This window comes from Microcaecilia unicolor, chromosome 4, assembly GCF_901765095.1.
Source record: "Microcaecilia unicolor chromosome 4, aMicUni1.1, whole genome shotgun sequence".
Classification (NCBI taxonomy): Eukaryota; Metazoa; Chordata; class Amphibia; order Gymnophiona; family Siphonopidae; genus Microcaecilia; species Microcaecilia unicolor.
In genome coordinates, this window is record NC_044034.1 from 375639546 (window position 1) to 375667171 (window position 27626).

Genomic DNA, 27626 nt, shown 5'->3' on the forward strand with positions numbered 1-27626 from the left:
ATTTCCAGTTCCGGGCCTTGCCTTTTGGCCTCGCCACAGCTTCCCGCACCTTTTCGAAGGTTATGGTGGTAGTAGCTGCCTTTCTAAGGCGAGAGGGTATTCTGGTTCTCCCGTACCTGGACAACTGGCTCATTCGAGCAAACTCTGCTGCAGAGAGTCAGCATGTACCAGCCAGAGTGGTCTCAGTACTTTAATCTTTGGGCTGGGTCGTCAATTTGGCCAAAAGTCACCTGACCCCCTCGCAGTCTCTAGAATATTTGGGGGCCAGGTTCAACACAGCCTCGGGGTATGTGTACCTACCCGAGCAAAGACGGTGCAAGCTTCAGAATCAGGTCCGTCTGCTCCTGAGGATGCCCCGCCCGCGAGCTTGGGACATTGTCCAGCTGCTTGGATCGATGACGGCCACCATGGAACTGGTGCCCTGGGCAAGAGCGCACCTGAGACCTCTACAGTATGCTCTACTCCAAAGATGGTCTCCAGTATCTCAGGATTATCAATGCAGACTCTCTTGGCTCCCTGCGGCCCGACTCAGCATGGAGTGGTGGCTCTCAGACAGCATGCTGCGGCGAGGAATGCTGCTGGCGCTCCCCGATTGGTGCCTAGTGGTGACAGATGCCAGTCTGAAAGGCTGGGGCGCACATTGCAAGGGGAAGCATGCCCAGGGTCTATGGACACCTGAGGAGTCAGTGGTCCATCAACCGCCTAGAGTTGAAAGCGGTGTTTCAGGCGCTTCTGGCCTTTCAAGTGACCCTGGAAGGATTGGCTGTCAGAGTGATGTCGGACAACACGACAGCAGTGGCCTACATAAATCGACAAGGCGGCACTCAGTGCAGAGCTCTAGCCGCGCAGGCCGAACAAATTTGCCACTGGGCCGAGCTGCATCTACAGTTTCTGTCGGCAGCTCACATTGCAGGTCAGAGCAACGTGCAAGCCGATTATCTAAGCAGGCATCAGATCGATCCAGCGGAGTGGGAACTTGCAGACAAAGTGTTCCTGCAGATATGTGCCAAGTGGGGCAAGCCCGTGATGGATCTAATGACGACAAGCACCAATGCCAAAGTCCCGTGCTTCTTCAGCAGACGGAGAGATCCTCGCACGGCGGGGTTGGATGCCTTGGCTCAACCCTGGCCTCCGGGCCTACTGTATGTGTTCCCTCCGTGGCCCTTGATAGGGCGAGTGCTCCTGCGGATTCGGCTGCATCCAGGAGAAGTGGTTCTCGTCACCCCGGATTGGCCCAGGAGGCCTTGGTATGCGGACCTCCGACAGATGCTCGTAGAGGATCCCCTTCAGTTACCTCTGGTTCACAACCTGTTGTCACAGGGTCCGGTGACCATGGAGGACGCCGGCCGATTTGGTCTTATGGCCTGGCGATTGAGAGGCAGAGGCTATTCCAATAAAGTAATTACCACTCTCCTGCAAGCCCGCAAGCTTATGCCAGGATTTGGCGCCAGTTTGAAGTCTGGTGTGCTTCCAAAGAGATCACACCCCTGCGGGCTCCTGTCTTGCCGATTCTGGACTTTTTGCAGGATGGTGTACAAAAAGGCTTGGCCTATAATTCCCTGCGGGTGCAAGTGGCAGCGTTGGCCTCCCTGCGTGGCAAGGTTGAAGGCGTGTCTTTAGCTGCTCATCCAGATGTGGCACGGTTTCTTAGAGGGGTGCTTCGGCTCCGTCCTCCCGTGCGTGCACCTTGTCCAGCTTGGAACCTGGGGTTAGTGCTGAAGGCCCTTCAGGGTGCTCCCTTTGAACCGCTTCGGCGTGCTTCAGAGAAAGATTTGACACTGAAGGCCGTCTTTTTAGTGGCCATTACTTCGGCGAGACGGGTGTCAGAGCTCCAGGCGCTGTCCTGTAGAGACCCTTTCTGCAGTTTTCAGAGTCCGGGGTCACGGGTCGGACTGTGCCTTCCTTCTTGCCTAAGGTGGTTTCAGCGTTTCACCTAAACCAACCTATTTTCTTGCCCTCCTTTGTCGAGGAGGAGTTTCCAGAATCTTTTGGGCAATTGCACCTGTTGGACATGCGCAGGACTCTGCTGCAGTATCTGCCAGTTACTAACTCTTTCAGGACCTCTGATCATCTGTTTGTTTTGCTATCAGGTCCTCGCAGAGGGTCTCCAGCGTCTAAAGCCACTATTGCCCGCTGGCTTAAAGAATCTATCTTTTCAGCTTATTTGCTTGCCGGCCAGCCTCCGCCTGATGCCTTTGAGGCGCATTCCACTAGAGGAATTTTCTCTTCTTGGGCTGAAACTGGAGCACTCTCTCTTCAAGAGATTTGTAGTGCAGCAACATGGGCTTCTAAGCTCTCTTGTGCCCGACATTACAGGCTGGATGTGGCTGCCAGGAGGGACGCACATTTTGGAGCGCAAGTGCTGGCGCGTGGTGTGGCTTGTTCCCACCCTATCTAGGGATTGCTTTAATACATCCCATCTGTAATGGCTGCATCTGCTTGATGACAAGGAAGGGAAAATTAGGTTCTTACTGTGATAATTTTCTTTCCTTTAGTCATAGCAGATGCAGCCATGATCCCTCCCTGTCTGAATGCTATCTGCTGTAAATCTATTTCAGGTTCTGCTCATGTTTCCTGGAGATTCCGTCCTTGGGAGAAAGTCAGAAAACAGTCTTCAGGATTCTTGTTCAATTAAAGGAGGATGACTTAATTCCCTCCAGTTTCATGTTTTGGAGGATGAGTTTATTCCCTCCGGGAGGATGAGTTTATTCCCTCCAGTTATGTCTCAGTGGAGGATGAGTTTATGCCCCCCGGGAGAATGTTTCATTCCCTCCATTCTGAGTTAATGCCCTTTGTTGTAGGGCCATCGTTCGCTTTGAGGAAAGCTCATGTTATTCCCATTGCGGTTTGCCATACTGCTCTGGAAGCTTCAAATACTGAAGAGAGGCAGTGGAGCAAGCTGGTATGAGGCACTGAAAAAAGTGTGCTCTCTATCTCCCTCTGCTGGTTGATGGACACAACCCATCTGTAATGGCTGCATCTGCTATGACTAAAGGAAAGAAAATTATCATGGTAAGAACCTAATTTTCCCATTTATCTCTGAATATAATAAAAGCTTCAACTGCATTCTACATTGAAAAATAAAGTTGATTAGACCTAACCTGATGCTGTATATTGTTCCACATTTTTACTCCAAGATATTGAAAGACTTAAGCAAATAGTACTTCTTCATAATCCCCCTAAAACTTGGAAACCACAGAAAACTAGACTTGATGGAATGAGAGGCACGCCCTGTAGATAATAATGTTGAATACTTAGAAAGACAAATTGCATTTTGACCTGCTAAACTTTTAAAGATCATACAAATTATTTTGAACTTTATATGTGACTAACCCGAAAGCCAATGTAATTTTAGAACTTAATACAAAACTTCAATGTATTACTGCGTGGTGTAATGTTAATAAATTCATTCTGAATCCTCAAAAGTGCAGATGTATCCTTTTCTCTAATCAGAATCTATCTTTCTTTTCTCCCACCACCTGTATTGAAAAATGGGCTGACCATTCCTTTAGTACAGTCCATTTGTCTCCTAGGAGTACTCTCTTTATTCTCAGATATCGGTTGTATAACGTTCTTTTTACAGGATTAGATTAATCAGATCTGTTCAGTCATTGATCTGTCCTTCTGCATTCAATATTCTCATGCAATCTTTAGTTATAATTCAGTTAGATTACTGTAACTTTTTGGGTCTTTGTGTAAAGGATTGTCACTGATTACAGCTATTTAATGGGGGAAGAAAGCCACTTCCAAATAAATCTATGCAAAAAGAAAGGGGAAGAGGAAAACGAGCACAAGTGGCAATAAAGGTGAATACAATGAAATAAATATTCTTACAAAAAGATGCTGAAGGACAAGGAGGCATCAGATGAGTATACAATGGGCTATCGGATCTGTTTATAGCCCATCTATTTCAGATCCTAGCTCCTCTTTTCATGCATCGATCACTTGCCTCAAAGGTCCACGGCATCTAGTTTCAATATTTGATACAAAAAATAAGCCAGAGTATACCAAAAAATCAAACGTAGGTAAGCATAATAAAATTCTGGCAACTACTTAACTTAAAACCACAAAATGTGGTAACAGTGCTGATCCACATCAATGAGCTCCCAATACCTCACGCAGCAGATAAAGGGAAATGGGACTTGATATACTGCCTTTCTGTTGTTTTTGCAACTACATTCAAAGCGGTTTACGTAGTATATACAGGTACTTATTTGTATCTGGGGCAATGGAGAGTTAAGTACCTTGCCCAGAGTCACAAGGAGCTGCAGTGGGAATTGAACCCAGTTCCCTAGGATCAAGGTCTGCTGCACTAACCACTAGGCTACTCCTCCGCATATTGATCATCCTGACTTGCTTCAGGGGGTCAGAAAAAGATCCGCAAAGATGAGCTTTTTAGTGCTCACGCTCTAGGCACAACATGGCAGGCCACTAAAATAATTAACGGCTTAAAATAATTTGATCATGTTACACAGCACTTGATAAATTCATACTGGTGACCAATAACAGTGCGTTACATATAAATTTCTGTTACTAGTATTTAAAACTTGTACTTCTAATGAATCACTTTATTTGGCACGTTATCTAGTCCCATATGTTCGTATACCCTGAGGTCAGCACCTTCATGTTCCCATAAGACCAAGGTTCATCCAGCCCAGCATCTTGCTTCCAGCAGTGGCCAATCCAAGTCACAAGTATTTGGCAGAAACACAATTAGTAGCACCATTCCAAGCTACCAATCCCAGGACAAGTTGTGGCTTCCCCCATGTTCTTCTCAATAGCAGGCTATGGACTTTTCCTCCAGGAACTTGTTCAAACCTTTTTTAAACCCAGGTACACTAACCGCCGTTACCACATCATCCGGCAAAGAGTTCCAAAGCTTAACTATTCTTTGCATGAAAAAACATTTCCTCATATTTGTTTTAAAAGCATTTCCATGCAATTTCATTGAGTGTTCGCTGGTCTTTGTACTTTTTGTAGACCTCAATCATATCCCCCCCTCAGCCATCTATTTTCCAAGCTAAAGAGCCCTAACCTCTTTAGCTTTTCTTCATATGGGAGCAGTTTCATCCTCTCTATCATTTTTGTCACTCTTCTTTGAACCTTTTCTAATTCCGCTATATCTTTTTTTGAGATACGGCAACCAGAATTGAATACAATATTCAAGGTGAGGTCGTACCATGGAGCGATACAGAGGCATTATAATATTCTTGTTCTTATTTTGCATCCCTCTCTTAATAATTCCTAGCATCCTGTTTGCTTTTTTGGCTGCCGCCACACACTAAGCAGAAGATTTCACTTATAGAGAAATTCACCATGAACATGTAAGACTTGGAGGGGCATAATCGAACGCGAACGCCCATGTGTAAAAACGTCCATCTCCGGAGACGGCTCCGCGAAGAGGCAGAGCGAACCGTAAAAACGAGATGGCCGTCCATCTTCGGTTTCGATTATACGGTTCGGCCCGCTGAAATCCCATCATTTGTGTCAACTCTACAGATAGACGACAAATGGTGAGATCGCTGGACCTAGAGATGGCCGTCCGCGGTTTTCAGCGATAATCGAAACCGCTGCCGGCCATCTCAAAAACTGACCTAATCCAAGCCATTTGGTCGTGGGAGGGGCCAGCATTCGTAGTGCACTGGTCCCCCTGAGATGCCTCTATGCCAGCCTCAAATATCATACCTAGCTCCATGACAGCAGTATGCAGGTCCCCGGAGCAATTTTAGTTTAGTTGGTGCTGCGTGGGACCCATGCAGAGAGCAAAAATCGGAAGGAAAAAAAAACATGCAAGTGCAGTCAGGGACGACCAAATTAAAACAATAGTAATAGGGGGATTTGAACCAGAGCAATTTTAGTTTAGTTGGTGCTGTGCGGGACCCATGCAGAGAGCAAAAATCGGAAGAAAAAAAAAAACATGCAAGTGCAGTCATGGACGTCCAAAAAAAAAAACATGCAAGTGCAGTCAGGGACGTCCAAATTAAAACAATAGTAATAGTGGGATTTGAACCAGCCACCTTCTGATTACAAGACCTGTGCTCTAACCACTGCACCACTTGTTCAGCTGCCTAGACTGCCTTCCCTTTCCATTAAGTCCCTCCAAGTTTCTGTCAGCCAATCACAGCTCGTTTAGCTGACACCGATGTCAGGTAAATGAGCTGTGATTGGCTGACAGAAACTTGGAGGGACTTAATGGAAAGGGAAGGAATGTCTAAGCAACTGAATAAGTGGTGCAGTGGTTAGAGCACAAGTCTTGTAATCAGAAGGTGGCTGGTTCGAATCCCCCTATTACTATTGTTTTAATTTGGACGTCCCTGACTGCACTTGCATGTTTTTTTTCTTCCAATTTTTGCTCTCTGCATGGGTCCCGCGCAGCACCAACTAAACTAAAATTGCTCGGGGGACCTGCATACTGCTGTCATGGAGCTAGGTATGGTATTTGAGGCTGACATAGAGGCTGGAAAAAATATTTAAACAGTTTGTTTTTTAGGGTGGGAGGGGGTTAGTGACCACTGGGGGAGACAGGGGAGATCATCCCCGATTCCCTCCGGTGGTCATCTGGTCAGTTTGGGCACTTTTTGGAAGCTTGGTCGTGAAAAAAACAGGACCAACTTTGTGTGGACTAAATGCTCGTCGGGGACGTCTTGCTTCTTTCCATTATCAGGCGCAGAGGTCCGTCTGTTAACCACGCCCCGGAACACCCCTGTCCCACCTTCGCTACTGTTCGGCCACACCCCCGAGAATTTCGCCCGTCCCCGTGACGGAAAGCAGTTGGGGCCGTCCAAATTCAGCTTTCGATTATACCTGTTTTTGAGACGGACGTCCATCTCCCGATTTGTGTCGGAAGATGGGCGTCTGTCTCTTTTGAAAATAATCTGGATAGTATATTCTCAGTACAAGCTCCAGAATAGAATTCGTTACCAGTTCAATTAAAACAGTGCTCAAGTTTGGATACCTTTAAATCAGACTTTAAACACCTTTCTTTTTAAGGATGTTTTTCCTAAAGTCCAATAATAATACTTATTTTTATGCTTGCGACTGTCCCTGCTGCCTTTAAACATGCTGTGGTCACACCTCTCCTTAAGAAGCCTTCACTCGACCCTACTTGTCCCTCTAATTACCAACCCGTCTCCCTCCTTCCTTTTCTCTCCAAATTACTTGAGCGTGCTGTTCACCGCCGCTGCCTTGATTTTCTTTCCTCACATGCTATTCTCGACCCACTACAATCTGGTTTTCGCCCTCTCCACTCAACCGAAACTGCGCTTACTGAAGTCTCCAATGACCTATTACTGGCTAAATCCAAAGGTCAATATTCCATCCTCATTCTTCTTGATCTTTCCGCTGCTTTTGACACTGTCGATCACAGCATACTTCTCGATACCCTGTCCTCACTTGGATTCCAGGGCTCTGTCCTTTCCTGGTTCTCTTCCTACCTCTCCCTCCGCACCTTTAGTGTTCACTCTGGTGGCTCCTCTTCTACTTCTATCCCTCTGCCTGTCGGCGTACCTCAGGGTTCTGTTCTTGGTCCCCCTCTTTTCTATCTACACTTCTTCCCTTGGTTCATTAATCTCATCCCATGGCTTTTCCTACCATCTCTATGCTGATGACTCCCAAATCTACCTTTCTACCCCTGATATCTCACCTTGCATCCAAACCAAAGTTTCAGTGTGCTTGTCTGACATTGCTGTCTGGATGTCTCAACGCCACCTGAAATTAAATATGACCTAAACCGAGCTTCTCATTTTCCCCCCCAAACCCACCTCCCCGCTCCCCCCGTTTTCTATTTCTGTTGATGGCTCTCTCATTCTCCCTGTCTCCTCAGCTCAAAACCTTGGGGTCATCTTTGACTCTTCTCTCTCCTTCTCTGCTCATATCCAGCAGATTGCCAAGACCTGTCGTTTCTTTCTTTACAACATCTGTAAAATCCGCCCCTTTCTTTCCGAGCACTCTACCAAAACCCTCATCCACACCCTTGCCACCTCTCGTTTAGACTACTGCAATCTGCTTCTTGCTGGCCTCCCACTTAGTCACCTCTCCCCTCTCCAGTCAGTTCAGAACTCTGCTGCCCGTCTCATCTTCCGCCAGGGTCGCTTTACTCATACTACCCCTCTCCTCAAGACCCTTCACTGGCTCCCTATCCGTTTTCGCATCCTGTTCAAACTTCTTCTACTAACCTATAAATGTACTCACTCTGCTGCTCCCCAGTATCTCTCCACACTCGTCCATCCCTACACCCCTTCCCGTGCACTCCGCTCCATGGATAAATCCTTCTTATCTGTTCCCTTCTCCACTACTGCCAACTCCAGACTTCGCGCCTTCTGTCTCGCTGCACCCTACGCATAAACTTCCTGAGCCCCTACGTCTTGCCCCATCCTTGGCCACCTTTAAATCTAGACTGAAAGCCCACCTCTTTAACATTGCTTTTGACTCGTAACCACTCGCCTCCACCTACCCTCCTCTCTTCCTTCCCGTTCACATTAATTGATTTGATTTGCTTACTTTATTTATTTTTTGTCTATTAGATTGTAAGCTCTATGAGCAGGGACTGTCTTTCTTCTATGTGCAGCGCTGCGTATGCCTTGTAGCGCTATAGAAATGCTAAATAGTAGTAGTAGTAGTAACCCAATGATTTCCACTATGCCTCTGACTATAAATGCAATATCCCCATATATTTTTACCCCCCATTCTTTCCTATCTATATTGTAGTTTTTTCCCCTTTTCCCTATTGTATCTCACCTAGTCTTTATATGTTTTTCCCTTTTAATTTAGATTGTAAGCCGCCTTGATGGTTTTTCCTGTAGGCGGGGTAGAAAGTTTTAAATAAACTTGGAATTATCCGAGTCTGGGGCTTTCTCAATTAAAGTAGTGTAATATTTTTTCTTCACCTTATTAACCATTTTCTTATATAAATATGATTGTCTTGTATCTGTTGAAGTATTGCAAGTTACAGTGTCTTCATTTATGTTCAAATGTGTTTATTTCAAAATTCTTATTTACTGCACTATCTCCAACTGTAGACGGCTTACAAAGGAACACACACAATACATTAAAATATCAACAAACAATTCATTCACAAAAATATAAAGTTCAAATGAGCAAAGTTGTCGTTTTATTATTACTAGGCTTGCATTGTACTATGGTTCACCGTTCCTTATTAGGCGATTACAGATTTTCAAAGGGACCAAGGAGTTTAAGGCACAGGATAGGGAATTATCCCAAGATATAACTTGATCTTCTAGTGATAGGGTGGGGAAAGAATCAGATGATAAATCAACATGGCTTGCAAAAGATTCTGCAGTCACATTGTGAAGGTCCTTCACTTCTTATGTTGTCATTGTGGTCTGAAGAGGAAATGTAATAGAACAAAGGAAGTGTATGAAATGATCTATCCAAGGAAGAGGCATTGATGAAAAATCGGTCAGAGATGCAGAGATGAACATTTTGAGAAGATACATATTAGATGTGACCCACTGAATGTGTGGGGGTCATCACATGTTGGATATGAGAGAAATGTATGCAAGTAAGAAAATCTGATACAAAAGGGGAAGAGGTATCTTTGAGATGGAGATTTAAACCACCTAGAATTATCAGAGATGCTGAATCTGTGATGTGTTGTGCCATTGTGACTTGCAGATTGGTAACACTATTTAAAGTGGCAGGAGGGGGATAATAAGATGATGAAAAATGTGGAGGGCATCCGATAGTGTTAGCTGTATATAGCTGGTTTGGCCGTTATATACGATAGTGTTAGCGTATATAACGGCCAAACCACCATCATGCTTTTCTAATCAATTAATAAAGAAAGTTGGGAGGTGTGGCTTGAAGTAAACATGCAGGGACATAATTTGTGAGCCAGGTCTCGGTAACACATAATATACCTTGAAAAAGTGATGTGGTATTTTTAAGGATAATAAATAGAAATAAAACAAAGAAAAACAAGATGATACCTTTGTTATTGGACTAACAATACATTTTTCGATTAGCTTTCGGAGGCAACACCACCTTTTTCAGGTCAGAAATGAGCTAATGATGACATATATCAGAACATACATATGAAACATAAAAGCATTCCAATGACAGTCTCACGGAGAAGGTAGGAATGGGGGGAAGAGAGAGATGGATGATCAAAAGGTGACAAAATAGTATAATTTTATGGTTTATAATATGATAGGAAACCCAGATCTTTGTTTAGACCTGTGTGGTGGGTGTCAAAACATTTAATCATTTTAACTTCAAAAGTTTTACGTTGCTGGATGATTTTAACATTTCCTTTTAGTATTCTCACCATAAAGTCATTAATGGAGCGCTCTGGTCTTATAAAATGCTGTCCTACGGAGTTCACTCTTGTTTTTAACATCTGGCCAGTCTCTCCAATATAGCATCCTTCTTTTCATTTTTTGCATTGAATAATATATACCACATTTGAAGATAGTAAACATACATAGTAGATGACAGCAGAGAAAGACCTTTACGCTCCATCCAGTCTGCCCAACAAGATAAACTCATATGTGCTACTTTATGTGTATACCTGACCTTGATTTGTATCTGCCATTTTCAGGGCACAGACCATAGAAGTCTGCCCAGCACTAGCCCCGCCTCCCAACCACTAGCCCCACCTCCCACTGCCGGCTCTGCCACCCAATCTCCGCTAAGCTTCTGATAATCCATTTTTTCTGAACAGGATTCCTTTATGTTTATCCCACGCATTTTTTAATTCCATTACCGTTTTCATCTCCACCACCTCCCGCAGGAGGGCATTCCAAGTATCCACCACTCTCTCCGTGAAAAAATACTTCCCGACGTTTTTCTCGAGTCTGCCCCCCTTCAAGCTCATTTCATGTCCTCTAGTTCTACCGCCTTCCCCTCTCCGGAAGAGGTTTGCTTGCGGATTAATACCTGTGAAATATTTGAACGTCTGTATCATATCACCCCAGTTTCTCCTTTCCTCCAAGGTATACATGTTCAGGTCAGCAAGTCTCTCCTCATACGTCTTGTAACGCAAATCCCATACCATTCTTGTAGCTTTTCTTTGCACCGCTTCAATTCTTTTTACATCCTTAGCAAGATACGGCCTCCAAAACTAAACACAATACTCCAGGTGGATGAACATGTATAGAATCTCCTTATGCTGAATGTTCCCATGTGTCTCCCCCCCCCACCCCTACACACACACACAGTGCTGGGGAGAAGCTGGCTGTCTTGGTACATGTGAGTACAAATGACATTGGAAAGTGTAAGAGGAAAGTTCTGGAAGCCAGTTTAGGCTGTTAGGTAGAAAGTTGAAATCCAGAACTCCCAGAGTAGCATTCTCAGTAATGCTGCCAGATCTGCATGTGGAGCTCAAGAGGCAGTACAGCTCAGGAGTCTCAATGCGTGGATGATACAGTGATGCAGAGATAAGGGATTTGGATTTGTTAACTAAAACCCCAATGAACAGAAGCAAACGCGGGAGCTAGAGGCTAGCGCTGTACTAGTTTCTCATGTTTGCACCCGCCCCATGATCAGAGCCAGCGAGTGTGTGAAACAACAAGCAAGCTGGCTCTGACCACAAGTAGCGTGCAAATGCGTGCTAAATAGAGCATTAACTATTTCTCCCCAATGCTCAGCAGTCAGAGCTCCAAACAAGGAACCCGACACCAGCTCAGAGCTAGCATTATGCTTTGCAGAGCATTGTGAAGGAATGGGAAGCCCTGTTCAGCATGTATCTGCATGCTTACAGGCCCCCTGGCGGTTTTGTGCCCCCCCCCCCAACTCCTTCCCCCCCCCCCCCCCCACCCAGACGGAGCAGACTGGAGATCTGGTGGTCTAGTGCCCTTGAACCCCCCCCCCCTTGTAGCTTGAAGCTGGAGGAGGGAGTAGCACTCCTTCCTTCTTAAGTGCCGCCACCAAAATGGTGGCGCCCTTCCCAGCATAACAGGATGCACTGGGCTGGGTACCACCATTTGAAGGCAGGACTGGAAGGAGGAGGGATGTTCTGGGCTGCTAGACCACCGGAGGGAGAGGGGTTGGAGGTCTGCTGGACCTCCAGTGCTCTGTGTCCGGGGGAGGGGTGTTTGCTGGTTTTCTGTCTTGGAGGTTTGGGGGGAGGGGAATTTGTATATTTGACAGGTCCGGGGTTTTTTTTTTTTTCGTTATGACAACCTGGACCTGACATACAACTTCTCCTGCAGAAGTACCCCCATGATCGAAGCTAGTAACATGCATAAAGGTGCATACTGTTAGCTTTGATCATAGTGGCATTAATTCCCCGCACAGTTCCAGCTCTAATTTTACAGCGCTGTTTGGAACTGCGCGGAGAAATTGATCATTGGTGCTTAAGAAAGGTGGAAAAAAGATGGCTCCATCTTATCTAGGGTGTAACCAGGTTGCTGGCACCAAAGACAAGACCATCTTTTATACTAGAAAGCCAGTGATGTCTCAGGAGCTCACAATTTGGAGCATGTTATCTTTAAAGGTACTATCCAAATAACGTAGGTAGAGCATCACAATAGGTTACAATAAAGGCAAAAATAAGTAAGCCAAAGTGCCTTTAAGGGAATTTATTCCTGTGACTTGCTAAGTAGGTTAAAAATGCAAAGAAAAAACAGATTTTGAAATGTTTGTATTCAAATACTAGAAGCCTTTGCTGTATAGTTTTTACTATGCATTTCAAATCTCTTTACTTAAAACATACCTCTGTACAATATTTCCTAATCTAACACTGACACATACGTTCTTTAACTAAAGCTTTCAGTGCCAACATTCTTATACCCTAGATTTTTGTGGTTTATTTTAGGAACAATATTTGTATATATCTTATTATCCAACTTTGAATTGTGTTCTGTTTTTTTCCAGCCAGTATTATCTGAACATGGCCTGGTGACAACTGTTGCTTACCAATTAGGCAGAGACAAACCTGTATGCTATGCACTTGAGGTGAGTTTGCTTCTGATTTTATTATGTTTTGTTTTTTTTCAAATACAGTACTTACTGTTAAGGCTGTTTTCATTATGCTATTTATATTAATTGCCTATAGCCCAGTATTCCATCTGCCCCCTTCGCTTTGTCTCCCTTTAGTTATCTAGCTCCTCATGTACACAGTCTTCTGAAAATCCTTCAAGATCTACCACAATTCATTCCTATTTATATTCATCTTCTGCGGCCCTTCACCTGTGAACACAGAACAAATGTTGTTTGTTTTTTTTCTTTTTAAATTAAAGTTTTAGTTTTCCACAATTTTTGCAATTATTAAACAGTACAATCAATGGATGCACATTGTTTCTTCAATGATTCCACCTACTACTCACCCACTGCTCATCCCCTAAATATAACACTCCCCCTCTAGTGGTAGCTCTATCCTTTCCTCCCTCCCGCCCCATGTAAAACCATAGGCCTGAGCTCTTGCAGTCTATATTTATTTATCACATTTGTGTCCCACATTTTCCCACTGATTGCAGGCTCAATGTGGCTTACAATAATACTGTAGTAAAGTTACAATGCAAGAAGTACAATTTTTGCAAATTGAGAGCAGGATAGGAATAACTGTTGAACAGCGATAGGTATTGAAGTAAGATAAAATTAACAATCAGTAGTAAATAAGAGGATAATAAGGTGTAATTAGAGTCCATTGGATCATATAATAGTAAGCGATAATTCTGATTATGTTGAACCTGAGGAATAAGCCTTCTTAAACAATACTGATTTCAATGATTTCCTAAAGTTTAGGTAGTTCTGGGTAGATTTTGTTGATTTGGGTAAGGCGTTCCACAGTTGAGTGCCAATGTAAGTGAAGTTTGAGGCGTAAATTGATTTATATTTTAGGCCATTACAGTCTGGGTAGTGTAAGTTCAAATATGATCGTGAGGATCTGGTTCTGTTTCTGGGTGGTAAGTCAACCAATTCTAGCATATATTCTGGTACCTCACCATAGATTATTCTGTGAATTAGTGTACATATTTTAAAGGCTATTCGTTCTTTTATAAGGAGCCAGTGCAGAATTTCTCTGAGTGGTTTTGTAGATTTGAATTTAGATTTTCCAAATATCAGTCTTGCCACAGTATTTTGGGCCGTTTGTAATCTCTTGAGTAGTTGTTCTTTGCATCCTGCATATATAGCGTTGCAGTAATCCGTCTGGCTCAAGACCATGGATTGTATCAAATTACAGAAGACTTCACAAGGAAATAATGGTTTTATTCCTTTGAGTCTCCACATTGAATAAAACATTTTCTTTGTGGTGTTGGTTACTTGAGTCTCCAGTGTTAAATGTCGATCAATTGTGATCCCTAGAAGTTTCAAACTATCCGAGATTGGTAATGAAAGGTTGGGGGTATTTAAAGTGGTAGGATTCTATTTGTTATATTGAGACGATAAAATCAATGGATATATCCTTTAAAGTTTTAAAAACACTGCCACCTCCTTTCAAAAAGTCCCAACTTATGGTGACGTACTGCAGCCATTCTATACATAGCATACCAATCTTACATTTTGACTACAATTTGCCTCTAGTTTGGGAGCTCTGTCTGTATTTCATTGGGCGACTGCCATCATCTGTGCTGCCATGCCCCCGGCTCCATCACTGAATCCCATTATTGGCATGTTCATCAGCTCAACTTTCATTCTTAGGGTTATCTCCTGGTTGAATATTTGGGAGAACATCAGAAATATTTGTTGCTAGTATTGTATTACACTACCAACACCACCACCACGTAACATAGTAAATGACAGCAGACCTGAACGGTCCATCCAGTATGCCTAACAGTCACACTCATTATCAAGTCATGATTAAAACCAGCAATGAATATGATATAAAATACTTCTTCATCATCTCTTTGGCATTTCTGGGACATAGACCTTTGAAGTCAGCCTGGCTTTGTCCTTACTACTACTACTACTATTTAGCAGTTTCTATAGCGCTACAAGGCATACGCAGCGCTGCACAAACATAGAAGAAAGACAGTCCCTGCTCAAAGAGCTTACAATCTAATAGACAAAAAATAAATAAAGTAAGCAAATCAAATCAATTAATGTGAACGGGAAGGAAGAGAGGAGGGTAGGTGGAGGCGAGTGGTTACAAGTGGTTACTAGTCAAAAGCAATGTTAAAGAGGTGGGCTTTCAGTCTAGATTTAAAGGTGGCCAAGGATGGGGCAAGACGTAGGGGCTCAGGAAGTTTATTCCAGGCGTAGGGTGCAGCGAGACAGAAGGCGCGAAGTCTGGAGTTGGCAGTAGTGGAGAAGGGAACAGATAAGAAGGATTTATCCATGGAGCGGAGTGCACGGGAAGGGGTGTAGGGAAGGACGAGTGTGGAGAGATACTGGGGAGCAGCAGAGTGAATACATTTATAGGTTAGTAGAAGAAGTTTGAACAGGATGCGAAAACGGATAGGGAGCCAGTGAAGGGTCTTGAGGAGAGGGGTAGTATGAGTAAAGCGACCCTGGCGGAAGATGAGACGGGCAGCAGAGTTTTGAACCGACTGGAGAGGGTTTCCAACTACTGAAGTTACTATCGAAATCTGTCTTATCAATTGCAGGACATAGACTGTAAAAGTCTGCCCGGCATTGTCCTCACATTCCAAATTATTGGAGTTTCTGTCGATGCCCTCTCCAGCCCATCCTAAACCAGATTGCTGTATACAGGACTCAAACCGTACTAGCCTGCCCAACACTGGCCTTAGTTCTTCACAACCAGTCGACATGCAAGCATACGTACAACCATTTAAGTATGGCAATATGTCCCCTGTTCACCACAGCCCCCACCCACCCCCCCCCCAACTATACATTTTGAATAGCTTTACAGAGGTATAATACCAGCATAAAAATACCTTATATCCATTTTCCTGAATGAGGTCTGGCATACCCAATTTTTTTTTTATTGTTCTCCATATTTTATCCCATTCCTCTACCTGCAGGGACCTCCCTAAATCATCCTCCCATTCCTGAATATATTTAAATTTCTTACCTCCCCTCCTCTCCTATTTAATCATGGGTGAATCTGGCAAATAGCTCTTTTTAGCTCTTTTTTGTACTGTAGGCCCCAACAGTTGTTCAAACAGGCAGCACTGTTGACAAAATAAATAATTTATAAAGAACTTTAAAAAATTGAAAGTAGACAAAGATGTAGGGCTGGATGGAATCCATCCCAAAATCTTGCGGGAGCTCAGAGAGGTGCTAACAGGTTTTCTTAAAGATTTGTTTAATAAATCCTTGGAGATGGGAGAGGTTCCATGAGATTGGAGAAGAGTGGATGTGATCCCTTTTCACAAAAATGGAGAAGTAGAGAAGATGTAGAAACTACAGTGTGGTTGGAAAGGTAATGGAGGCATTGCTCAAGGAAAGAATAGTGAATTTCCTGGAATCCAGTGGGTTACAAGATCCAAGGCAACATGGTTTTATCAAAGGAAAGCCATGCCAAATGGATGTGATTTCCTTGACTGGGGGGGGTGGGGGGGGCAAAAGATTGTTATGCACAGATTAGGAGAGAAACCTTAGTGTTGGAGGAACTCAGGGCGGCAAAACAAGATGACAACATCCTTCAAAAAATGGAAAAAGAATTCGAATGACGATAATAAGAAACAACATAAGCACTGTCAAGCCAGATGCAAAGCATTGATAAAGAAGGCTACAAGAGAATAAGAAGAAAAACTTGCCACACAGATAAACTCATGGTACCAGTTTTTTCAGGTGTATCAGAAGCAGGAAGCCTGTGAGGGAATCTGTGGGACTGTTAAATCAGGAAGGAGCAAATAGGGCACTAAGCGAGGACAAGGCCATAACCGAGAGATTTATTTATTTATTTAATAGGATTTATTTACCACCTTTTTGAAAGAATTCACTCAAGGCGGTGTACAGTAAGAATAAATCAAACATGAGCAGTAGACAATTACAACAGTAAAAATATTCAAATAACGATACAAAGTATGGTATAGTATACTATTTACGATTAAATAAATTCTTTGTTTCGGTCTTTACGGAAGAAGATGTAAGAGATCTACATGTACCAGAAATGGTTTTCAGGGTTGGCGATGCAGAGGAAATGAAAAATCTCGGTGAACTTGGAAGATGTTCTGAGCCAAATTGACAAATTAGAGTGATAAATCACCTGGGCCAGAAGTATACATCCCAGGATATTGAAAGAACTCAAACTTGAAATTCCTGATCATCTGCTAGTGATCTGTAACCTGTCGTTAAAATCATCCGTAGTACCTGAAGACTGAGGGTGGCCAGTGTGAAGCTGTTTTTTATAAGGATTCCAGGGGTGGTCCGGGAAATTACAGACTGCTAAGCCTAACTTCAGTGCTGAGCAAAATAATGGAAACTATTATCCTATATAATAATTCTCACCACCAACGTTCTAATGTGGGACTGCCTGTGTCCGTGGCTCCTGGAGTTGCTGAGCTAGGCTCCGTAGCCAGGATGACGTCACTAACAGCTGATTCCCAGGCAGGGGGAGGACTAGGGAAACAGCGTGTTTCCCTACTCCTCACCCTGCCTGGAAATCAGCTGTCAGTTCGCCACGCCCTGCCACTTCGGAGCAAGTGGCAGGGAGCGGCGTATAAAAAAACTACAAGCACGGCACCACAGAACCCCCCCCCCCCCCCCTTGGCGCATCACCCAATCACGCCCAGCACATCAAACACTCCCTCCCCCCAAGCACATCCAACACCTCCCCCCCCCCCCCCCCCCGGCGCATCAAACCCCATCGCCACCCGCAGATGCCAGTAGTACCGCTGTCCAGCCGCTGCTGCTTCTCCTGTTGAGCAGCAGCGGCTGCTACAAAAAGAAAAGAAGCGATAAATGTTTTTAAACCCAGCCCAAATCATTCACAAATGCCCGAGTCTTACAACGCAGTCTCTGCAGCCGCTCCTCCTCTCGCCTCCACGTCACTGCCCCTGGAGTAAGACCCTGGAGGAGCGCAGTGACATAACTTTGTGTCATCAGCAAATTTAATCACCTCACTAGTTACTCCCATCTCTAGGTCATTTATAAGTATGTTAAAAAGCAGCGGTCTTAGCACAGACCCCTGTGAACCCCACTAACTACCCTTCTACTACTCTTCAAGTTTCTAGAACTGCCCCATTACATCCTCCAGGTGTACAAAGAATTACATAAGTACATAAGTACATAAGTAGTGCCATACTGGGAAAGACCAAAGGTCCATCTAGCCCAGCATCCTGTCACCGACAGTGGCCAATCCAGGTCAAGGGCACCTGGCACGCTCCCCAAACGTAAAAACATTCCAGACAAGTTATACCTAAAAATGCGGAATTTTTCCAAGTCCATTTAATTCATTAAGTTTCTCCGACTCATCAGCTTCAAATACCATTTCTGGCACCGGTATTCTACCCAAATCTTCCTTGGTGAAGACCAGAAGCAGAGAATTCATTTAATCTCTCCGCTACAGCTTTGTCTTCCCTGATCACCCCTTTTACTCCTCAGTCATCTAGCGGCCCAAGTGATTCTTTTGCCGGCTTCCTACTTCTAATATACCTAAAAAAGATTTTACTACGTGTTTTTGCCTCCAACGCAATCTTTTTTCGAAGTCCCTCTTAGCCTTCCTTATTAGCGCTTTGCATTTGACTTGACATTCCTTATGCTGTTTCTTATTATTTTCAGTCTGTTCCTTCTTCCATTTTCTGAAGGATTTTCTTTTAGCTCTAATAGCTTCCTTCACCTCACTTTTTAACCATGCCGGCTGTCATTTGGTCTTCCGTCCTCCTTTTTTGATAAGCGGAATATATTTGGCCTGGGCTTCCAGGATGGTGTTTTTGAACAGCATCTACGCCTGATGTAAATTTTTGACCCTCGCAGCCGCTCCTCTAAGTTTTTAAAGTTAAACGCTAACGTATTTGATTTCCTATGTATACTTACTTCAAAGCTAGTATCAGATCCGATCTTATTATGATCACTGTTATCAAGCGGCCCCAGCACCATTACCTCCCGCACCAGATCATGCGCTGCACTAAGGACTAGGTCTAGAATTTTTCCTTCTCTCGTCGGCTTCTGTACCGGCTGCTCCATAAAGCAGTCCTTGATTTCATCAAGGAATTTTACCTCCCTAGCGTGCCCTGATGTTACATTTACCCAATCAATATTGGGGTAATTGAAATCACCTATTATTATTGTGTTGTCCAGTTTGTTTGCGTCCCTAATTTCCTTTAACAGTTTTGAGAAGAGTTTTGTGATATGCAAAGGATAATTCAGATCTCAGCAGAGGCAAGAGGTCGGTTCAGAGTTTAGGGGTCATAAAGTAAAAAACAGAGTGACAGGTTGATTCATAATGGGCCGGTTTGGGGGAGGGCAGGACAAGGCGATGGGAGTCAAAGGAACAGGGAGCACAGGCAGGGGTGTAGAGAATGACAAGTGAGAAGATATTCTCACATACCCGTCCAGCTCCCCTAGGAGTTGTATTCCATTGTTGTAGTAGAGTAGTTGGTTTCATAGGCTGGCAGATGTGAGCGGAGAAACTTGCATGCATGCGTGGAATGCAGTTCCAAAAGCTTCTGAGAGAATGTGTCCTGCTGTTCTTAGAGAACACCTGTGACAGGTGAGTAACTTCACTTTTCTTCCCTATAAAATGTTTTTCTGTGGCCTTTATTATGGGATTGACTATAGATTTGAGTTGGCTAACAATCAACTTTTGTTGAAGAATCTGCTAGCTTTTTATAAATTTCCTGTTTTTATACACTCAGTTTAAATCATATAATTAATGAAATAGGAATAGACATATTTAATTAATGAAATAGGAATAGACATATTTGGACATTTGATTTTTAAGTGTTAAAATTTATTCTCTTATTACTTCCTAAGAAATGAATGTAATGTATTCCAAATAGGGGTCTGTTGCTATAGCTGGTGCAGTTGTGCGTTGGTTGAGAGACAACCTCGGAATTGTTAAGTCAACTGATGAAGTTGGTGAGTGACAATAAGATTATTTTATGTCCAAATGTGTAGGTTGTAGATGTACTTAAAACTGTTTTAGCTATGTATTTACTCAAGGTTTATGAAAATGTTATGAATAATTGACAATTGATATAGCATTTTAAATAAGAAAGTTTTAGAGTGCTGAGTTTGTGAATCCAAAGTATGAGAATTACAAGTAACCATGATGCCTCCATTTAACCCAAATCAGCTTTATCTTATGCGAGGAAAAAAAAAGTATGAATAATTCATGTTTCTTGAGATGCAGTGTTCTAAGGTATATCACTAATATTAACCATCTACACAGTGCCGTAGCGAGGATGCCTGACACCCAGGGCGGGTCGCCGCTACGCACCCCCCCCCCCCCCCCCGAAACGCACCCTACCTTTCAGCGGGGGAGCAGGCGGGAGGGTCAATCCGCCCCCAGTGCACGTCACTGGGAGCTGCATCGGCTCTGCTGCTTCCCTGCTTTCTCTGCCCCGGAACAGGAAGTAACCTGTTCCGGGACAGAAAGAGCAGGGAACCAGCGAGCCGACACCCCCCCAGCGTGTGCACCCAGGGCGGACCGCCCCACCGCCTCCCCCCCTTCCTACGCCACTGCATCTACATGTTAAATAGTTTACTTAGTACATTACTATCCGCCAGGCCAGAATGATCAGACAGATGAAGATATGGCTATAGAAATTAGAAAAACTAGCAAATTTGGCATCAGTATAATAGATGATTTCAATTCCCAAATTCACACAATCCACTCTCTTCCAATGTGACACTGGAATAGCCCAAATTACAAAAAAATAGTGGAGAAAAAAGACCTTGGACAATAGGATTCATACCACTTCAACGTATAACTGTCCAAAAGGTACGCTCTCTAATAATCATAGGTCAGGTTAGGACTAAATCGAGCATGGACATTGTTTAAAAAAAAATAGCATTTCCATATCATCATGCTGATCAATCCATAGACTGGTGGGTTGTGTCCATCTACCAGCAGGTGGAGATAGAGAGCAAACTTTTGCCTCCCTATATGTGGTCATGTGCTGCCGGAAACTCCTCAGTATGTTCTCTATCTCAGCAGGTGGTGGTCACACACAGCAGCAGCTCTGGCTAGGCCTCCAAGCCTAATTTTTAGGTTTTGTTGAGTGCCTGGGGTTGAGGGCTCTTCTTGAGCAAGTGCAAACCTGGTGACGCCAGGTCCCTCCTTTTCTCCCCCCTCCCGCTGGCTCCGTTAAAAAAAAAAAAAAATTTTTGAACGTCCTTAAAGGCGTTTATTTCGAGCATTGGTCTGCTGACCACGCCTCTAAATCCCGCCTGGCTAGATTGCCTTTTAAAGGCAAGCTGCTCTTTGGGGTCGAGCTGGACAAAATCGTGACCGATCTCGGCACGTCTAAGGGCAAGAAGTTACCAGAGGTCAGGGCTCGGGCTAGTACTCGCCCCGGTACCTCCAGAGGACGGTTTCAGGAAGCCCGTCGGTACCGCCCGGGCAGGTCGGGCTCCTCTGCCTCCTCTTCCTTCAAGAGGAACTTCTCCCCCAAGCAGCATTCCTTTCGCAGAGACCGCCGTCCCGGAGGTGCTCCCTCCGGTCCTCCCCCAGGGTCTCGTACCCAATGACGGGGCCTTGGTCCACGCCCCAGTGCAGATTGGAGGACGGCTGTCCTCGTTTCTGGGCGAGTGGACCACAATAACTTCAGACGCTTGGGTGCTGGAAGTCATCAGAGACGGCTACAAGCTAGAGTTCTGCCGACCCTTAAGAGACGGGTTTGTACTTTCTCCCTGCAAGTCTCCGGTCAAAGCTGTGGCAGTGCAGCAGACCTTGGACAACCTGATCCGCCTGGGTGCGGTCGTTCCGGTGCCAGAAAATCAGCTTGGCAAGGGGCGTTACTCCATTTACTTTGTGGTACCAAAGAAAGGAGGTTCTGTACGGCCTATCCTCGACCTCAAAGGGGTCAATCGGGCCTTGAAAGTTCGGCACTTTCGCATGGAGACTCTCCGCTCTGTTATAGCGGCAGTGAAGGCAGGGGAGTACCTGGCGTCCTTGGACATCAAGGAAGCGTACTTGCATATTCCCATCTGGCCTCCTCATCAACGCTTTCTGCGTTTTGCAGTCCTGGGCCGACACTTCCAGTTCAGAGCCCTCCCGTTCGGGTTGGCTAGTGCTCCGCGGACCTTCTCCAAAGTAATGGTGGTCATCAGGGCCTTCCTGAGGAAGGAAGGAGTACAAGTCCATCCTTATCTGGACGACTGGTTGATCCGAGCCCCCTCTTATGCAGAGTGCGGCAAAGCTGTGAACCGGGTGGTTGCTCTTTTGAGCTCCCTGGGGTGGATCATCAACTGGGAGAAAAGCCAGCTGCGCCCAACTCAGTCCCTGGAGTATCTGGGAGTTCGATTCGACACCCAAGTGGGCAGAGTGTTCCTGCCAGACAATCGGATTGTCAAACTTCAGGCTCAGGTGGACCAGTTCCTAGTAGCCTCTCCGCTTCGGGCTTGGGACTATGTGCAGCTGTTGGGCTCTATGACGGCCACGATGGAAGTAGTGCCCTGGGCCAGGGCTCATATGAGACCACTACAACACTCTCTGCTGCAGCGCTGGACTCCGATGTCGGAGGATTATGCTGTGCGCCTTCCCTTGGACCCAGCAGTGCGCAAGGCGCTGAGCTGGTGGACGCAGACAGACAAGTTGTCTGCAGGAATGCCTCTGGTGACCCCGGAGTGGATTGTCGTCACGACGGACGCCTCTTTGTCGGGCTGGGGAGCCCACTGCTTGGGAAGGACAGCGCAGGGGCTCTGGTCTCCTGCAGAGGCAAAGTGGTCTATCAACCTCCTGGAACTCAGAGCCATTCGGTTGGCGCTTTTGGAGTTCATCCCGGTACTGGCGTTGAAGCCAGTACGGGTCCTGTCGGACAATGCCACGGCTGTGGCCTATGTCAACCGCCAGGGAGGTACCAAGAGCGCCCCTCTAGCCAAGGAGGCCATGAATTTATGCCAGTGGGCGGAAGCGAACCTGGAACAGCTGTCAGCGGCCCACATTGCCGGAGTCATGAATGTCAAGGCGGACTTTCTCAGTCGCCATACCTTGGAGCCCGGAGAGTGGCAGCTATCTGCTCAGGCGTTCTTGGACATCACGAAGCGCTGGGGCCAGCCGAGCCTAGATCTGATGGTGTCATCGGCCAATTGCCAAGTGCCGCGCTTTTTCAGCAGAGGACGGGACCCTCGATCCCTGGGAGTAGATGCTCTTCTCCAACAGTGGCCGACACAAGAGCTTCTCTATGTGTTCCCGCCCTGGCCCATGTTGGGCAGGGTGCTAGACCGGGTGGCAAAGCATCCAGGCCGGATAATCCTGGTGGGTCCGGATTGGCCCAGACGTCCCTGGTATGCGGACTTGATCAGGCTCTCAGTGGACGGACCGCTGCGACTGCCAGCGGAGCAGGGCCTGTTGCATCAGGGTCCCGTGGTGATGGATGATCCCTCCCCCTTTGGTCTTACGGCCTGGCTATTGAGCGTCAGCGTCTGAGAAAGAAGGGCTTCTCAGACAAGGTCATCGCCACTATGCTGAGAGCGAGGAAGCGCTCTACTTCTACTGCTTACGCCAGGGTTTGGCGTACCTTTGCAGCGTGGTGTGAAGCGGGCTCACTTTCTCCCTTCACTGCTTCAATTTCTTCAGTGTTGGTGTTCCTGCAAGAAGGTCTGGAGAAAGGCCTGTCGCTCAGTTCCCTTAAAGTCCAGGTAGCGGCTCTGGCTTGCTTCAGGGGCCGCCTGAAGGGTGCTTCCCTGGCTTCGCAGCCAGATGTGGTGCGCTTTCTCAAAGGAGTTAATCACCTGCGCCCTCCTCTGCACTCAGTGATGCCTGCGTGGAATCTCAACCTGGTACTAAGAGCCTTGCAGAAGCCGCCTTTTGAACCCTTGTCGAGGGCATCTCTGAAAGACGTGACGTTGAAAGCAGTCTTTTTGGTGGCTATCACTTCAGCCAGAAGAGTTTCCGAGCTCCAGGCACTCTCATGTCGAGAGCCTTTTCTGCAGTTCACTGAGGCAGGAGTGACTATTCGCACAGTGCCTTCCTTCCTGCCCAAGATTGTTTCTCGCTTCCATGTGAATCAGCAGCTCTGTCTCCCTTCCTTTCGTAGGGAGGACTACCCAGAGGAATTCTCTGCTCTCAAATATCTGGATGTGAGACGAGTTATCATCAGATACTTGGAAGTGACCAATGATTTCCGGAAATCGGATCATCTGTTTGTCCTGTTTGCAGGTCCTCGTAAGGGTCTGCAGGCTGCTAAGCCTACAGTGGCAAGATGGGTCAAGGAAGCCATTGCAGCGGCTTATGTGGCCGCGGGGAAGGTGCCGCCTATCCAGCTGAAGGCTCACTCCACTAGAGCTCAGGCGGCCTCGATGGTGGAGGCCGGGTCCATCTCCTTGGCAGAGATATGCAAGGCGGCAAATTGGGCATCGGCCCATACATTCTCCAAGCATTACCGCTTGACTGTGGCTGCTCGGGCGGAGGCCCGGTTTGGAGCTTCAGTGTTGAGGTCAGGGATTTCAATGTCCCGCCCTGGGTGAGTACTGCTTCGGTACATCCCACCAGTCTATGGATTGATCAGCATGATGATATGGAAGGTAAAATTATGTATCATACCTGATAATTTTCTTTCCATTAATCATAGCTGATCAATCCATAGCCCCTCCCAGATATCTGTACTGTTTATATTCTGGTTGAATTTTAGGTTCAAGTTTAGTCTTCAGTTACTTCAGGAGGACTTCGTGTTCAAGTTTTTTCACTTGGATTCTTCAAGAGTTGAGACGAGTTTGTGTTACAGTGAGCTGCTGCATTCCTCTCCCCTCCGTTTTACGGGGCTGGATTGAGACTTAAATTCTGCCGGCACTCCCTCCCGCTTCATGCAGCTGTAGGGCAGCTTTGTACCCCTCCCGCTTCGGCGGTGTTAGGGTCAGTCAGCTCCTCCCGCGGTTGCAGGATAAGCCAGATCCCCCCGCATCGGCGGGGTGGTGTCCCTCCCCCGCTCCGCGGGGATGAGCTGGACGGATTCCCCTCCCCCACTTGTGTGGGGATGAGCTGGGTTAATTCCCCTCCCCCGTTTCGGCGGTGGTGAGCTGGGCAGAGTGTCCCTTTGTGGGTGTAATTCTTTAAGTGCTGAGTCCTGCGGATGGAGCTTTGATATCGACATACTGAGGAGTTTCCGGCAGCACATGACCACATATAGGGAGGCAAAAGTTTGCTCTCTATCTCCACCTGCTGGTAGATGGACACAACCCACCAGTCTATGGATTGATCAGCTATGATTAATGGAAAGAAAATTATCAGGTATGATACATAATTTTACCTTTGGAAGCCCAGACCAGATGTATTCTACGTATTAATAAAGGTGGAAAGAACAAATGACAGCCAGCGTGGTTAAAGGGAGAAGTGCAGCGCTGCGTACGCCTTGTAGCGCTATAGAAATGCTAAATAGTAGTAGTAGTAGTAATTAGAGCCAAAGAACATCTTTCAGAATATGAAAAAAACATCTGAATGAAGAAAACAAGAAGCAAAATAAACACTGGCAAATTAGATGCAAAGCATTGATAAAGAAGGCCAAAAGAGAATACAAATAGTTAAGCTCTGGAACTCATTGCTGGAGGATATGGTAAAAGCGGTTAGCATATCTGGGTTTAAAAATAGGTTTGAACAGGTTTCTAGAGGAAACGACCATAGTCTGTTGTTTTAGATGGATATGGAGGAAGCCCATTGGTAGCATGGAATGTTGCTATTTGGTTTTCTGTCAGGTACTTTTGACCTGGATTGGCCACTATTGGAAACTGGATACTAGGCTAGATGGACCATTGGTCTGACCCAGTATGGCTATTCCTGTGTTCTTAAGAGAAACGCCTCAGAGGCAAAAACTCATAGTAGTAACTTTTTCAGGTATATCAGAAGCAGAAATCCTTTGTGGGACTATTTGATCATCAATGAGTAAAAGGAAGTCAGGGAGGACATAGCTGTAGTAGAGAGGCTGAATGAATTCTTTTCCTCAGTCTTCACTGAGCCAAATCGACAGAAAGTAGTAAATCACCTGGACTGGATAATAACACCCCAGAGTACTGAAAGAATTCAAATGTGAAATTGCAGATCTGCTGTTAGTGATCTGTAACTTGTCATTAAAATCGTCCATAGTACCTGAAGATTGGAGGGTGATGAAAGGGATCCAGGGGTGATCTGGGAAATTACAGATCAGTAAGCCTGACATCAGTGCTGGACAAAATAGTGGAAACTATTATAAAGAGTAAAATCACTGAACCATGGACAAACGTTTTAATGGGACAGAGTGGCACTTGGAGACTCTGGCATTCCTATCCATTCTCACTATTAGGACGCATTCATTTATTCAACATGATTATAGCTCCACAGTGTTTCAAATGTTACCTCTGTATTTGAAAGCAAAGGATGAGCAAATGTTGCACAGGGAACTTCAGACTTACTTGTAGCTGGGCAGGAGGGTTCGCCTTCCTGTTACTGCTCTTCACAAACAGGCCATGGGGGCTTTGGTCTGCTTAATATGCGTTACCTCATGGTGGCCTGTGCCATGAGACATCTCAATGACTGGTTTAGAGGCAAGTCTGATTTCTCAGTGACTCCACTTGAGACTGTAATATTTTCTACGGATCATGTCAGTTTGGACATGAGATGAGATTGAAGGGGAGCAGACACAAGAAAAATGTCAGGAAGTATTTTTTCACAGAGAGAGTGGTGGATACTTGGAATGCCCTCCCGTGGGAGGTGATGGAGATGAAAACGGTAACGGAATTCAAACATGCGTGGGGTAAACATAAAGGAATCCTGTTCAGAAGGAATGGACCCTCAGAAGCTTAGCCGAGATTGGGTGGCGGGGCTGGTGGTTGGGAGGCGGGACTAGTGCTGGGCAGACTTCTACAGTCTGTGCCCTGAAAATGGCAGATACAAATCAAGGTAAGGTATACGCAAAAAGTAGCACATATGAGTTTACCTTGTTGGGCAGACTGGATGGACCGTACAGGTCTTTTTCTGCCGTCATCTACTATGTTACTATGTTGGGACCTTCATACTCAACCTGAGTGCTCACCTTGCTCCTTGCACTATAATCTGTTTCAAGTCTGCTCAGGCTGCGTGTCGCTGGTTATGTCGGAGACGTTTTTCTGCAGCAGTGTCTCCATTCATCTCCCTCTGAGATATTCCTGACTTCCAGCCTGGGACTGACTCAGCAGCTTTTCTGCACTGGGACGCTGTTATGGTTAAATTCCTCTGTCTTGTGCTATCAGAAGAGGGGAAGGTTAAATCTTTTGTTCATACTCTTTGCCTATTACTGACTTTTTTTTGCTTATTACCAGCTCTGTCATTATGCTCGTAGTCTTCCCTGGAGAGACTAATGTGAGGATGTGCAAGATACTCTTACGAGGCACTGATGCTGGGTTTCCAGAATAGAGTGCCCTTGTCCTTTCATCATAAATATCTATAATATTCTACTGAAGACTTTCACTTTGATCAAATGGCGCATCGTTGGTCTGAGGATTTGTGTATTGTACTTACTGGGGCCCAGCTTGGGGGAATATGTGCAAACTACTCAGCAACGCTTTAGCAGTGTGTTACCTTGGGAGCTACATTATTGGTTTGCCCTTCGTTTATATATCTCACCAGATCAAGCCCAACACTGGGCACCACCATTTTGTTCTGGGCCAGCAGAAGGGAGGAGCCGTTGCTCCTGCCCTCCTGCCTC

The 27626-nt window shown here is 45.5% G+C and overlaps 1 protein-coding gene across 1 annotated transcript in view; it reads left to right on the top strand.

Annotated features, from left to right (window-relative positions):
- GK (glycerol kinase) overlaps positions 1-27626 on the top strand; it is a 311446-nt gene that overhangs the window by 191477 nt on the left and 92343 nt on the right. Inside the window, exons 13-14 of the mRNA XM_030202379.1 lie at positions 12835-12915; positions 19809-19887. Coding sequence (XP_030058239.1) covers positions 12835-12915; positions 19809-19887 — 160 coding nt within the window. The remainder of the gene's footprint in view (positions 1-12834; positions 12916-19808; positions 19888-27626) is intronic.